Source organism: Heliangelus exortis, chromosome 3, assembly GCF_036169615.1.
Source record: "Heliangelus exortis chromosome 3, bHelExo1.hap1, whole genome shotgun sequence".
Classification (NCBI taxonomy): domain Eukaryota; kingdom Metazoa; phylum Chordata; class Aves; order Apodiformes; family Trochilidae; genus Heliangelus; species Heliangelus exortis.
Window position 1 is genome coordinate 18837766 of NC_092424.1, and position 14273 is coordinate 18852038.

General features: G+C 40.6%; 1 protein-coding gene across 3 annotated transcripts; it reads right to left on the minus strand.

Annotated features, from left to right (window-relative positions):
* Positions 1-449: 449 nt before the first annotated feature.
* On the minus strand, positions 450-14137 carry ABCG8 (ATP binding cassette subfamily G member 8). Of its 3 annotated transcripts, XM_071739470.1 has the most exons (13): positions 14002-14137; positions 12724-12828; positions 11725-11881; positions 9544-9782; positions 9011-9143; positions 7246-7515; positions 5002-5167; positions 4824-4916; positions 4064-4263; positions 3860-3936; positions 2237-2504; positions 1558-1685; positions 450-946 (listed from the first exon to the last, which is right to left on the minus strand). In XM_071739470.1, exons 1-13 carry the CDS (start codon positions 14071-14073, stop codon positions 809-811), a joined length of 2046 nt encoding a protein of 681 aa, XP_071595571.1. In that variant the 5' UTR covers positions 14074-14137; the 3' UTR covers positions 450-808. The 3 variants fall into 3 exon arrangements, with proteins under 3 accessions (XP_071595571.1, XP_071595573.1, XP_071595572.1); XM_071739472.1 differs by lacking the exon at positions 7246-7515; XM_071739471.1 differs by lacking the exon at positions 450-946 and having other exon boundaries at positions 1558-1651.
* Between the last annotated feature and the right edge of the window lie 136 nt (positions 14138-14273).

The following is a 14273-nucleotide window of genomic DNA, read 5'->3' on the forward strand; positions in this document are numbered from 1 at the left end:
TGGCAGATTGCTGGGATTTGTATTGCCATGGTGAAAGATGTGATTAATAACTATCAACTGGTATGTGTTTATACTGTACAAATAAATCCAAGAAGGTAAGATAAAATTGTCCCTAGCAAGAAATCATGTGTACAGCAAGAAAATACCCATTTGAGGCATCAAGAGCATCTAACTGGAACACAAAGGCAAAGGCTTAAAACAAAAGCAAGCAGGGACAACACAGACTGATTAATAGTTGTGTTTCCCACCCTTGCGTGTTCTCCTGAAGCATCAGTGAAATATTTTGTGTTGCTTTCCTATACACTGTTCTTAAGAGGGCTGCATGTTACATTTTACAGAAAGTAGTGTTTGGCGTGTGCTGATTCCACTGCTCTCCAGGATCTCCGCATTAAATATGTGATCACTGCGTGTTCAAACATGATGGACTAAAGCACCAGCTATTAAAAAAGTGGGATGAATCCTTTTAAATCAGTGTTTCATAGCTCAGAATATTTCAAGGCGTCGAGAACTCAGAAGTGTGTTGTCGCCTATGAAAACCATATGTCAAAAAAAAAAAACCAAAAAAACCAAAAACAAACCCCCAAAACCAACAAAACCCGCAAGTCCCAGGCTGTGTCGGGCTCCAGCCTGCCGACTCCTGGTGTTCTGCTGCCATCCCGTGGCAGCCGGGCGGCCCTCGCCGCGCTGCCGGGCGGTCCCTGCTCCCCCCCTGCCCGGCCGCTCAGGTGACCAAAAATGAACTCATGGGCCGTCCCTGGTTTCTTGCAAGGGACGCCGTAACCTGCTGCCTCCTCTGCTCGGCTCGCCGTTACCAGTCTTGGTGCGATTTCTGCTTGATGAACCTCAGAGATAAGTAGTATAAAAGCAGGAAGCTGCAAATGATACCAGCAAGGACGAGGTAGCTCACGTAGAGAGGATGGGAGTCCAGGTCGAGAGCCTGAATGACCTGTAACCACGGTTAACAGAAAATTAGAACACATAATGTTCATGCTGGATCTGTGAAGTGTTTTTTATGCATGAACTTCAAGCCTGGTTGGATGGGGCTCTGAACAACCTGGTCTAGTGGGAGGTGCCCCTGCCTCCCTGCAGGGAGGTAGGAACTGGATGATCTTTGAGGTCCCTTCCAACCCAAACCAGTCTGTGACTCGCTGGCTCCTGCTGCCTTTTCACCTTGGTTTCTGTCTGGGTGGGACTTCCAGAGTGGTTTGATAGATGGTTATAGCTATGCTGTGTCTAGGGGCTGGGGTATTGCAGAGGAACACAATTCCTGAACAATTTCAGCAAGCACATAGTTGGGGCTTGTGTAGAAAATGGTTGCCCTTTAGTCTATTCTTTCCTTTTTGTTTCTTCTGCTAAAAAGAAAGAGATAAAATAAGTGACTGCTATAGGGACATCTGGAGGGACAAATTTAAAACACACCAAGTGTAACATGACTTCAGATATTCATTCAGTGCTTGCTAACTTTGAGGCCTACAACATCTACTTAAACATGGTGAGTATATAAATAAAATTCTAATTAGTTATGAAATGTTTGTAACAATTTTGTTAGTGACTTACAAGCTTCCCTGGTATTTGAAATGTAGTATTTCCAACTGTCGTTTCATATGTGAGGTCAGTGAACTGAATTTGCATCATGCCTTGAAAATTCCATCTGAGAAAAGAGATTTTAGAAACCCAAAATGGAACTGGAAAAAAAAAAAAATGGGAGAAAGAGAAATTGATCAACATGCTCAAAACTTCAGACTTAATAAACTGCTGTGTTGCTGCTAAATACAGCAGGTTTGTCTGGTTTCTTGACAGACAGAGGCTGTGAACATGTAACAGTTTGTTCTTAGAAAAAATGTCAGATGTAATTCCTATTGTTGCAGGGAAATGGAAAATTAGGAGAGAGCTAATGTCCAGGTTCATCAAACGTCCACTGTGAACTGAGTTTCACTGGAACTCAATCTTTATCTCCTGAATATAATTCTTTTATGGAAAAATTTAGCAACCATGTAAGAGTTGAGCCTTTCACTAGTGCCTTTTTGACCAAACTTATTGTTACCTCATTTTCAGATAGAGAAACTGATGCAAAGGGAGTGATCTGACTCCACTGTCACCATCCAAGAAGAAAATTGCAAAGGTAGGACTAAAACTGAGTTTCCCTCCGTGGGACACACTCAGCCTCACAACAGCCTGTCCCTGCTGAAAACCATCCGTGCTTCAGGTGGGAGGGATGGTGGGAGCTTTGTCTTACCTGTCCAGAGGTTTTCCAGGCTTATCACAAAACCACCACTCAGGTAGAATGATGTGAAAAGGACATTACCAAAGAAGGCTGAGAGCTGTAAGGTTGGTAGCAGAGCTGCCACCCAAAGTGCCATCACACGGGCACTGTATACAGACAGCCACAGCAAGAGGAAGTTCAGCAGGAAATGTTCTGGCTCAGGAATGAGGTTTGCCAGCCAGTAGATGGGAATCCCATAAATTGTAACAAAAGTGCAGTGCTCTGGGAGCTCCCCTAAAATCTGTTCAAAAGGGGGGGGTGGAGAGAAATAAAAATTTGTTGAATGATTATCACAAAACCTGAGATGCACCTCAGTGTACTTCTAGACTGTTCATAAAACTACTGGCAATAGTCCCAATACTCCCTTAGGATGCAGTCTCCTCCCCATTAGGTGTTAATGACATGAAAAAACAATCCACAACACAAATGTGTGTCACCACTGAATTCTTCTTCAGTTGTGATAATACCTATAGCTACTTGTTAAAATGAAAGGGCTCTTGTTATAGATTAGCTGTCTTGTTTCATTACAGTTTTGGCAGCTTTGAAGAATTTAAGACACTTTATCTGATAACTGGTGTGCTTGATAACACTAATACTGTTCCTGGCTCATCACAACTGTATTTGCCCAGATTTGGTTGACCCTAGCATGAGATCAAAGCTGGGACAAATTTGGCTGTTGGTTACTTCCCTCCTTTGTCCCAAAGGCAGTCCAATTAGTAACTACTTAACTCATTGAAAAATAAAACATGCTTAGAATTTTCTCAGCTATCTAAAGATATGCATAGAGAGTATTATGATTATTTCTTCGAAAGAGAGGTTGCTACAATCCTCTAATACTAAGGTTGTAACAAATTACATCGATTTCTTTATGAATAATGTGCAGTCTTTGTGACACAATGCAAAGATTATTTTTCTCTGGCAACCACTAATAAGCATTTAAAATCTTGTGCAGAAATGGAAACCTAAATTACAGATGCCATGGCAGGCAGAACTCATCTGACAGTAGCAACATCATAAAGAAGGAATTATTCTAAACCCTTGAGAAAAAGAGAATGTAATTTATTTAAAGTTCTAAATTTATTCCCAGAAACCCTGGCTCTTTACGCACCTAATAAAATTGTTTGTCTCTGACCAGTACAGGCCCAAGCAACTCCTGGAGATGTCTCAGTTAGTGTTTTGCCACTTTTGTTTTATCTTTGCTTTAGCATTTAATATGACTCTTTTGTTTTACAGATCAAGACATGTAATCTCACTTTCAAAGATGCTGCAGCAAATCAAATATGCAGGTATGTGAAACTGTCTACATTTTCAAATTTGGTCCTGAAACTCCACAAATTGTGCCTAAACAACCTAGTGAAATATTCTTCTTTGGCTTTTCTGGGTTGAGATCTCAGCAATGACTTATGGCAGAAAATATAAAATAGTGAGGTTTGGTCTACTAATGCTAAGGAAGCAAGAACAATAGCCTTAGCTGGCAGACACAGAAGAACAAAGTCTGATATGACTGTGATAGTTTATACAGCAAGGCTTTGGCTTGTTAGTGTTCCTCAGTGTTATAGCCAGCTGGTTTTACTTCCTGGCAACAAAACCAATTACCTTAGCAAAGAAGTATGGGCTAACAGAGTACATTCCATCTTCCAAATCGTGATAAAGCATAGCTCTTTCTGAGTGGCCTGCAGGGTAGGAACAAACAAGTTGATTTCATCCTAGGATTGCGTTAATAAGCGTATTTTTTGCATTGATTTAGGAATTTTTTCATTTTGATTTTCTAAGAACATTTAAAAGAAAACTGGCACTTACATTTGGCAATAACATCCAAAATCACTGTGAATGGGATTAGTGCTCCTAGCATGTACAAGAGTGCTGTTGTGTCACGAATAGAGAGTCCGTTTTTCACATGGCCATAGTACAAAAATCCAATTAATAATGACATGAGAAGGGCCTCAAATCCATGGATTAATAGCATCGAAAGATCTCTGAAGTCATTGGAGACTTGACGGCTAGGAAAACAGCAACACTGATCATCAGGATTGTACTTACAAATGCAGGTTCTATTCAGATACATTGCCCCAAACACTCTGCTAAAATCAGTTTGTGGAACATCCTGACTTGGAGAAGGATGGGAGTTGGGCTGTCTGCTTCTGTAAAGGACTTGACCTAATCAAAGTTATTGAGCATTTGTAGCTGCCTAGTATTTCAGGTCTGAAAACCTGAAAGTTTGAAGGAAGGCAAGGGGGGTGAGAGAGGCTGATTTCAGAAATGCACAAAGCAATGGCTTCAGTTGCACAATTCTCTCTGTTAAAGACCTGTAGCAGATGCAAGCAAAGGCTGATACTGCTAGTGATGTTCTACTTGCACTTAGGCCACAACAACCACAAGCAGCACTACAGGCTTGGAGAGAAGTGGCTGGAGAGCAACACCTCTGCTCTGTGGCTTCCTCAGACCTTACAGTAGCTGTGCACTTTCAGCATGCCCTGAGTTCTCATTTTATGCTTCTGTCTTACGCTTTAGAATACAAATGGACCATAAACATAACTGTTTATGCTGAATATAAGGTTACCTTAATAATATAGTGAACTGCTTAAAGACTCCTGGTAACTGATCACTTGACTGATGAGGCATGTTGATAGCCTCTTCTGAATTTAAATGGGACCTTCCCAAAAGAAAAGAGAAAAAAAAATTAAAAATTAGCAGAGGTTGTAGTTGTTGTTCCAGATCTGCAGTATGATGCTCTTTACCTTTGCTTGTTGAGTGTGGTTGCACCATTGTCTCCTTCGGTAACTTTCCATAAGAAATCATCAAAATCTTTAACTTTTTCTAGGAACAAGTTGGCAAGAGTGTTGGCTCTCTTTCGGCTTTCTGTCTCCTTTTCTGCAGTCTGTTTATCAATACTGGTCAAATCAACTGCAAGACATTATGTGAGTTGAGTCCATGTGCTACAGATGTGATAACTTTTTGATGTGTTTAGAATCCAAGATTTCATCATGAACACGATGTGTGACCTGTGTGCATGCATTAAGCTACAGTGGTTAAATCTTTATCAGTTACTTCAGGTAATTAAAGAACAGGTTGATAATGTGTATTTTGTATTGGGAGATGTTATCTACTCCTTCAGTGAATCACTGAAAGGTTTCATAACTACTTATTATAACACTATAAACTACTATTTCAGATTTCTCTAAATTGATAATGGTTTAACAAGGGTGCTGAGAATAAACAGTTTGGATTTCCTTCCTCCATGTAGCATTTACAGTCAGTTATGTAACTGATTTAAATATTTTTTTGTATCTTACAGAGGGGCCATAAACTTTACCTAATACTGAGAAAGCCCAAGAAAAATATTATCTAAAGACAACATAGTAGCAGCCACAGTAGTTGACTTAGCATTTTTTACTTTACATTATTACTTTTTTTGTAATCTAAATTTATAGTAGTATTTTCCAAGGCTGACTTTCTGTGTAGAGTGACAATACCTGACACTTTGCAGATGCTTTCTGAGAGAGCTATTGCTGTGCATTTTGTAACTCGTTACATTGTGCTGGCTATCTCTGTTCAGCCCCTCTTCAGCAGGACTCCATCAGTAATGGGTTGTAACTCATCAGAAATGGGTTGTAACCTGTGATACCTCATCCCTTCTGCCATGATCTCCTCTTTCTCTATCAGACATACAGCCACCATTTGTATGTTTCCATCAGATGCTCCTTCATGCTGCAGCATCCTCTACCGTCCTGTCCTGTTTCCACCTTCCTGCTGCCTGTGTTTTTCCTCTTCCCTTCCTTTTCCTCTTCCCTTCCTTTTCCTCTTCCCTTCCTTTTCCTCACCCTTCTTTTTCTCCCCCTCCTTTTCTCTTTTTTCCATTCCTCTTTTTCCTCTGTTCATCTTCCTTTTCCTTTTCTCTTCCTCTTAGTTTTCTCTTTCTCTTCCTCTGGGTATAGATTCTTTGCATGCCATTAAATGATCTTCCACCCCTCTTTTTCATCCCTCCTCACCTCCATGTTATAGGGGTTTGTCTCCCTGACCACGGGCTGTAGTTACCAGTTTCCCCAGCCCAGCCTGATATTGTCTATTCCCATCTGGGGTTGCTGCAAACCTTCCTCAAGGCTGTGCATGGCTAAGCAGCACCACTCTGAACCGTGGTGGTGACAAAGGTCTTTTTGCAGTGCTTGACATGGAGATTAACTTCTGTTTATCTCTCCACAGCTGATACCAGTTGACACTGCCTGCCACATAGGCACAGCCAAAGAGGTTACTCCAGAGCATTGCAGCTGGTGTCTGTACAGGGTTTCCTTGCCAACTCAAGTGCAAAGGCCTGAGGGCTGGAACTGCACTAACCTCTGTGGTGAGAGACTACTGACATTAGATTAACAGGGCCCCAGATTCCCTTTGCATGTAGCAAAAAAAAAAAAAAAAAAAAAAAAAAAAGAATGGATTTGGAACCATGTAGCTAACTTTCATTGAGTAATGGAATAAAAGGACTGCTCTTCTTGGTTTTTTTTTTTCACCCTTCCAATATGCTCTGTTGGGTAGCACTCCTCTTTCCCATTTAATGTTCCAGGTATGTATTATTCCTCATCCTGAGAAACTAGCTTCCCATATTTCTTGATTTAGAAGTCAGAGAATTGGCTACAGAAAGTAATTGATCTGTCCCTCCATGTCTTTCTCAGTGAGGGTAAAAGTTTCAGTAAGCTAAAACATGAGAATAGGTGTGCTAAACATGTAGCAGAGTTGCTACACCTGGAAGGCTTAGAAGGAGGATTACTTAAAATTGATTTAATCCATAGTTCTTGTTTTGATTACATTTCCTGTACTGACAGATAAGGATCTTATTAAAAACTGACCTTGCTATATGGTATTGATTTGAGTAAGTTATAAGGCACTTCTAAGACACTTATGGTCAATAAAAAATCAATGTTAGCTGATATGCTTACAAAAGCAAATGATTCCCAGTAAATTTTTTTGTTATGGCAGTGCTTGATACTAACCATAGAAATCTGCAGGATTGCTGTACCTTGGGCAGGGATAGCCTAGTTCAGTGAAATATTGGACCATGTCTCTAGCTGTTCCAGAATAGACAGTGACTCCATCAGTCATCAGAAGAACTAAATCAAACAGTTGGAAGATGTCTGACCGGGGCTGATGAAGTGAAAGAAGAACTAATCTGTTTCCTCTGGCCAGTCTGGATAATGTTATCACCAGGTTATGTGCAGTAAAACTGTCCAGTCCAGATGTGGGTTCATCAAGTATGAGTATTCCTGCCAAAGACAATAAGTTCAGCTGTGGAAAGCAGCATGTTTGATTTGGAAAATATGTTCTAAGTGGAATGGTGCTAGTGCATGAAATCTTACTGATGTACTCTTTTTTTTTTTTTTTTTGGGTCCAAAGTATTTTTCAAACCAGCATTACCTAATATTCAACAATGGCAATTTCTTCTTTTATCTGACTGAACATGATGACCGTAGCAATTATTTTAAATCTTATCTTGCTTATTATTTTTATGATTATTTTCATTGGTATGAATTTAGATAACTCCTCCTCACAATCAGTGCTCTATTTTGCACCTATTTGCACATATGCATGAAGAGATATGCATATGCTTGGGTTTGGCTTTTTTCTGCTTGTTTTGCAATTGGTTGTCATAAACTTGAAAGAGTTTTATTACTTTGCATTGTATTTGTTGGCCTTAGTACAAGGCAATATCTGTACACAGACATGGTTTTTGTGTTGATGAGTATAATGCATCTTTGAAAGGTAAAGAAAGCTTTACTTATTTTTCCTAGAACTAATTGGTTTTTTACTTCAATACCATCAAATCTAATCCTGAGCATCACTTACAGCGGACGACTTCTGTTTGGCCCATATAATTACAAAAATGTAACTTTATATAAGCAAAAAATTCTCAGATCCATTTCCCAGTAAAAGAGCCGATGAGAAATCTCACTCAAAAAGAGGCTCAGCCAAGCTTATTACTGCTGTTGATATTTTTAAGAGGAAATAGGTGATTCACTCCTGCAAAATTAATTACAGATTTAGCCTCATGTTTTGTTTCTGCTGAAGACAATGGAAATTTCTAGTTCACCTACATCATAACTCAGCCCCATCAGTGAGTTGCACAAGACTACAACGAGTGACTATGCAGCCAAGAAAATGACCTTGCCTGTTAACATTCCTCATGTAAATAGGCTGGAGTGGAGGAAAGGAAAACAGTCTTGATCTTATAATTGTCCAGCAGCCTTCCAAAGTAACTTGTGGCATGCGGTCAGATAAAAAACAAACCTCAGGCTGATATGTTCAAAACCAAGCACAGCTGTGAGGGTGAATTCAGGCAACTCAGAAGCCTGTGTGATGGTGGTTTTAGAGTGCACTGGCTGAAGGCTCCCAGGAGTCCTTGGCCTGCCTCTGTTGCCCCTTGTCCATTGGCAGTGGTAACAAAAGGGAAAGTAGGTTGGCTACTGAAAAACTGAATGTACAGAATTATTTCTGTGATACTTGTAGTTATTATTATTACCAGCAGTAATTTCAATTTAAGCAGACAGCACCCAGTTAGTATGTCTAGCTTTGCTATGGAGAGGCAACCTCTGCTAGAGGCTGATGCAAACCCTGTGAATGTCCTGAATCAAGGACTCCTGAAGGTGCCCCAGGGGCAACTGTGTGTAGGGCTCTTCTCTGAAAGCTCCTGTCTGCATTTACTGCTCCGTTTCCCCCAGTGGTCTGTGGAGGGCACAAGGAAGGTGTCAGGGTTTTGCTCACCTGGGTTCCAAAGCAGCTGCACAGCGATGCTCACTCTCCTCCTCTCACCTCCTGACACGCCACGGAGGTGCTCGTTCCCTACCCTGGTGTCTGCACACTGACGCAAGCGCAGTTCTGCTATCACATCTTCTACCTGGAGGGATCCAAAATGGGACAGGGTTTATTTGCACATACATGCATAGATAAAACTGAAAATATGATTAATGTGGTTAAAAGTCATCTGGATGTATCGGTGCTATCTGATCAAGAGACACTTGAAAACAAATCGTGGTTTTAGAGATAACATGAAAAAAGGCTCAGGGATCAGCGATTTAGTTGTTATTTCAACCTCTACTGTTTTCTCTAGATTATCAGTTTTTCTAATCTTTGAAACAATTGGTTTCTATCTTGAAAGAAGAAAAAGGTTCATAATTCATAATCTACATTTAAAAATGACAGATTAGCTGTTCTGACTCCAAGCACACCAAATCTCTTGGATAGTTCCTGTCAGGCACATTTTTGACAACTTTTTTTTTTTCCAAGAGCTTAATTACCCTTTTTTTCCTTTGTGAGTCTGAAAAAAACTTTGGTAGGCGCAGTTTGGCAACGAACAAGAGTGTTTCTCTGACAGTTAGGTGGGGTAGCAGTCGGTCATCCTGCCGCACATGTGCGATGCATTTCTTAACAAGCTGAGGAGTGCTGGGTTTGTTATTGATCAGGATCTGACCAGACTTGATTTTGCCTCCGTGATCCCGGCAGGTTATCACATCAAGCAAGGATGTCTTTCCACCAGCTAGAAAAATCAAAATGGAAAATAAAATTTATTTCTAAGGGATCGTTTTGAAAAGTGATTCAGTCGCACGACAGAGGATAGGAGGTTTTGTTCCTTAACATATTTCCCGCAACCCTTCCTGAAGCTTTTCCAGTGGCACAGACACAGGATGGTCTTGAAAGGAAATATTGACTACAAGCTCATGTTCAGGAAATCCCTCCCCTCTGGAACAGAGTAAGTAGCTTTAACCTTTGTAATTTCTCAGCAGCATTGGGTAACTGGTCTTTGAGAACAGCTCCATGAAGTCAAGAAAACAGATATCTTTGCTTATTACCTCTAATTCACTTTTCAAACAGAAGGGAAATTGATATCCTGTGCCGGCTGCATGGCTGGCATCTCCATGCTAAACAAGAGCTTGCTTTGTGGAGGGAACTGTAAATCCAGAATCATCATCTGGAACAGCTGAATGACTACAGCACTGAATGGTTATACAGACAATAGGAATCTTGATAATGATTGAAATAAAAATTATTATGACTTAAATAAGACAAAGTCATTTGAATAATTAAGAGGAGCTGGCTCACACTCAGAGGTAAGAAAAGTAAAACAATGAAAACAATAGCTGATTTGGAATTAAATAGCAAATTAATTTTTCCTTTTTGCTGTATGATACTGTATGTAAACACACGGAGCTCTCCTATTGTGAATAAATGTCGTTTATTTCTACTCTCCCTATTGAAGAGATTAACTCCACACTTATTTCTTAATATATACGTTTTAAAAAAGAAACCCATCCATCTGTAAACCACACATTGCTCTATTTAAGAGTGACATATTGATTGCCATTGACAATTTGAAACCCATCAGCAGTTTAATCCATTTTACTAAGGCATTTGATGAAATAGATGATAAACAGCTTTTAAAAATAGTTTGACTAGTTTGGTGAAAAGGGTTTGTGCTCAGTGTATGTTACCTTACAAAGGTGCTGTATCTACAACTCAGTATGTTATTTTATCACAAGCTTTTCTTTTTATTATCAGGAGAATCACTAAGGTAGAACTTCAGTTACATGAAGAATTATGTGCTAAGAAAAAATTCCCATGGCAATAGGGAAGAAAGACCTCTTTTGTAGAAATAAAGTTAAAATTTCTTTGGCAAACATGCCTGGCCTTTAAGAGAGAACATCTTCACTGAACCACTGAGCTAACCTCAGTTAAATTGGGGGTTTTACCTCCAAAGTATGGATACCTTTTACATCAGTTTAACAGGTCACGTGTCTACTTCTTATCCCTCTAGATGAGCTTAGACTCAACTAACAACATGGGGTGAAGGACACCTCTCCCAGTCAGCCTCAGCCTGGAGGAGATAAAACCAGTCCCACCAGAAAATGAGAAAAAGAAAAAAAAAAGATATAAGAGAAAAGGGACACATTTTGCAGCCAAGCAGAAGAGGAGCTGTCTTTTTTTCTCTGTAAGTTTCTCTTAATTAATCCAAATGCAACATTTTATCCTCTTAGGATGTTTCAATCAGAAGGGAACTCCTGTTTATGGCTGTGCAAGTTGCCACTGATCTTTCTTATGGGGCCTGGTGACATTTGTCTGCTGTGTTCCTGGGTAAGGTCAGGTCTGCAGCTGGCATGGTTTGAATCTGAGCCATGAAGCTGATTCATGTCCAGCAGAGCTGGGTCTGCAGGCCACAGTTAAAGCAATACCCATTAAACCTCAGAAAATATGTAGCCATAACAAAACTGGTTGAGATTTGCCCCCCGCCCCCTTTTCCCAATATCATTCTTTGTTTCCTCTTGCTTTTTTATCTTGTACATTTTAAAGAATGTTTTTGTGGCCCATTTCCAAGAGTTGTTTCTCAAGTAGATTTTGCCATTCAAAAGTCTGCAGAGGATTGCTCTTGGCTGTGTACATTTTAGTTGAGAGTTGGTCAAAGCATAACATTTGGTTGCTCTTACCAGTGCTTCCTATAATAGCCAGCATCTGCCCACTCTGAACTTTTAAATTCAGATTCTGGATTATTGACACCCGAGAATGGGGATCTGACTTCCAGGTCCATGGCATTTTCATCTGTGCAAGGTGTTCATACCAGGGAATTTGGGACTCCATGTTAACCTACCCAAGAAAGAAACAAGTCCCTTATTCAAATAATAAAATATCTAGCAATAAATATTTTTAAAGTTATGATATTACAAACAGATTATACATTAAAATATATCGTTAATGTTGAAAAATTAATGGAAGAAAGATCTTTGGTTTTATGGTTTCCATAATTTGCTTTTAATTCTGTTAATCACTAAAGCTATTTCTGTTCTCTGTTACTTTGATAATTTATTGCTATTGTAAATTTTATGCGTTTGAAATTTTTGATGTGATTTCAAATTATGCAAGAGACTCTGGAATCTACTTCAAATGCCACGGTGGCACAAAGCAAGATGAAAAATGTCACTGATTCCCTGAAATCCTCCTTGTTTGTCACCTTTGTTTCCTTCCACATACTCATTCTTGCCATCAATGGCTCCCACCATTGCTGGCTGGGCAGAAAGTTCCTCTGCCCCAGTCCTGGAAGGAATGATTTGGCTCAGGAGTGAGAAAAAACAGAGCCTAGAAACAGACCTCTTTCCCTGTCTTATCCCCTAGCTTTACTAGATGAGTTTAGGACAGAGTTTAGCCTGCTGTCAGTATTGCAGCCAAGAGTTCTGGCTGCAATACTGCAGCCTTTCTTCTCACAAAACTTTTGTGTATGTGTGTAACAGTCATGAGAACTTCATCATGTGAACTTCAGCTTTGTTTGGCTTTTTAAGTGGCTTGCATATAGAAAGAGGCATTACTGGATATGATCCCTGCTGAAGGGATCGATCTATCTATCTATCTATCTATCTATCTATCTATCTATCTATCTATCTATCTATCAGTCTCTCTCTCTCTCTCTCTCTATCTATCTATCTAAACTTTACCTGGTAGTTGAGTTCTTTCACTTCGAGAACATTTGATTTTCCACTGTATGTGAAATACAGACTGTTATCTTCTTCAGAGCTAAAAATAGTTTCCTGGGCCTCGGTCTGGAAAAGTTAAGTTAATTAAAATAATTAATTACAATACTTAAAGTCCTATTAAAAATTGAGTTCAGAAAAGGCAAAGCACAAAGGGAAATCTGTTTTATTGGGTATGACAGTATTTCTGATGAGTTACTGTAGCAAAAGTCTGAAGGGTTGAAATGAATTATCTGTTAATCAGTGTTAAATGTACTTTGATCTAGAGGTATATGTGAGGGCCAAACATGCTGTGCTGTGCCCTTCTATTTACTTTCTGTTAAACTGGGATCACTTTCAAAATGAAGATAAATTTCACACCACTGTAAAGAAGTTAGTCTCTGTTTTTGAGAAAAAAATGTACTACTTCAGCACTGTTAGTCCACTGGATCAAAATTTGAAATTCATGAGTTAGGACAGCTAAAAATTAAGGCTCACTGGAAATACATTCCTGAATTCTACATGGATGTCTTTGCTGAGGCAGCATTCTGGTTTTGGGTTTATTTCTTTGTTCACACCTGTAGTTTTTACTCCTGACAGCTGTATCTCTTGCAAAGCCTTGTGATTTTCCTGGAAGTCAGGCTCATTTCCTAGCCAAAGCAAATGTACTTGTTCCCTGTGTAGAGGACCCTATCCCCGCCTGTGGTATCTTTGGCCAGCAGCCTTTGTCTGTACCTCCTACCCTCACAGCAATTGAGGATATTTCATCTTTTTGGTCTAGATACACAGCAGAAAGCAGCATGACATGAAGCAGCCTGAAAAAACAGATTAAAGCCTCCAAGCTCACCTAGTTCTCAGTGTTCTTGCTTACGTCAAACTTACTTTTTTTAAAAAAAAAGCAGGGGGTGCCCAGCAAATGTGGGCATCCTGAAAGCATGTCCTGGAAAGGCCTGCCCAGGTCATGCTCGGGGACTTTCTGCTCAATCCAAGTGTTTCAAGATCCCCTCCCTCAACCCCCACCACCATGGCATCCACCTGCACCATGCGTGGCACTGGCCTCGTCCCCTCTGTGCACTTTGGGGGGGGTGAGGGAATGACACAGCACTTTCTGCTCCCTGTTTTGGAGCTGGAGGAGGCAAGGGCTCGCTTCCCTGCACAGCCCAGTTGGCAGCCTGGACTCTCCTGCCTCTCCCAGCTCCCGGGCAAGAGCTACAGCTACGGGATGACTGAGCCCATCGGTCCCTCCCCGCCAGTCTCACTCACCCGCAAGCCCTCACATGCCACCTGGTTCCAGCCAGCACCGTCCAGAGAGACATTTTCAGTGATATCCTTCATGTTGGCAGTGGAAGGTATCGCTCCCTGTGGCAGCTGTTTGAAAGCTGTGGAAACCCCTCTCTTGGTTTTCAGCTCAGCCCTTTCCAGGCACCTTCACCACAGCACCATTTCTCCTGGCACAGTCTCCCTCCTGCTGGTGTGACCCCGTGGACAGGAAAATGTTCCCCTCCTCTGGGACAGCAACAACTCGGGCTAAAGGT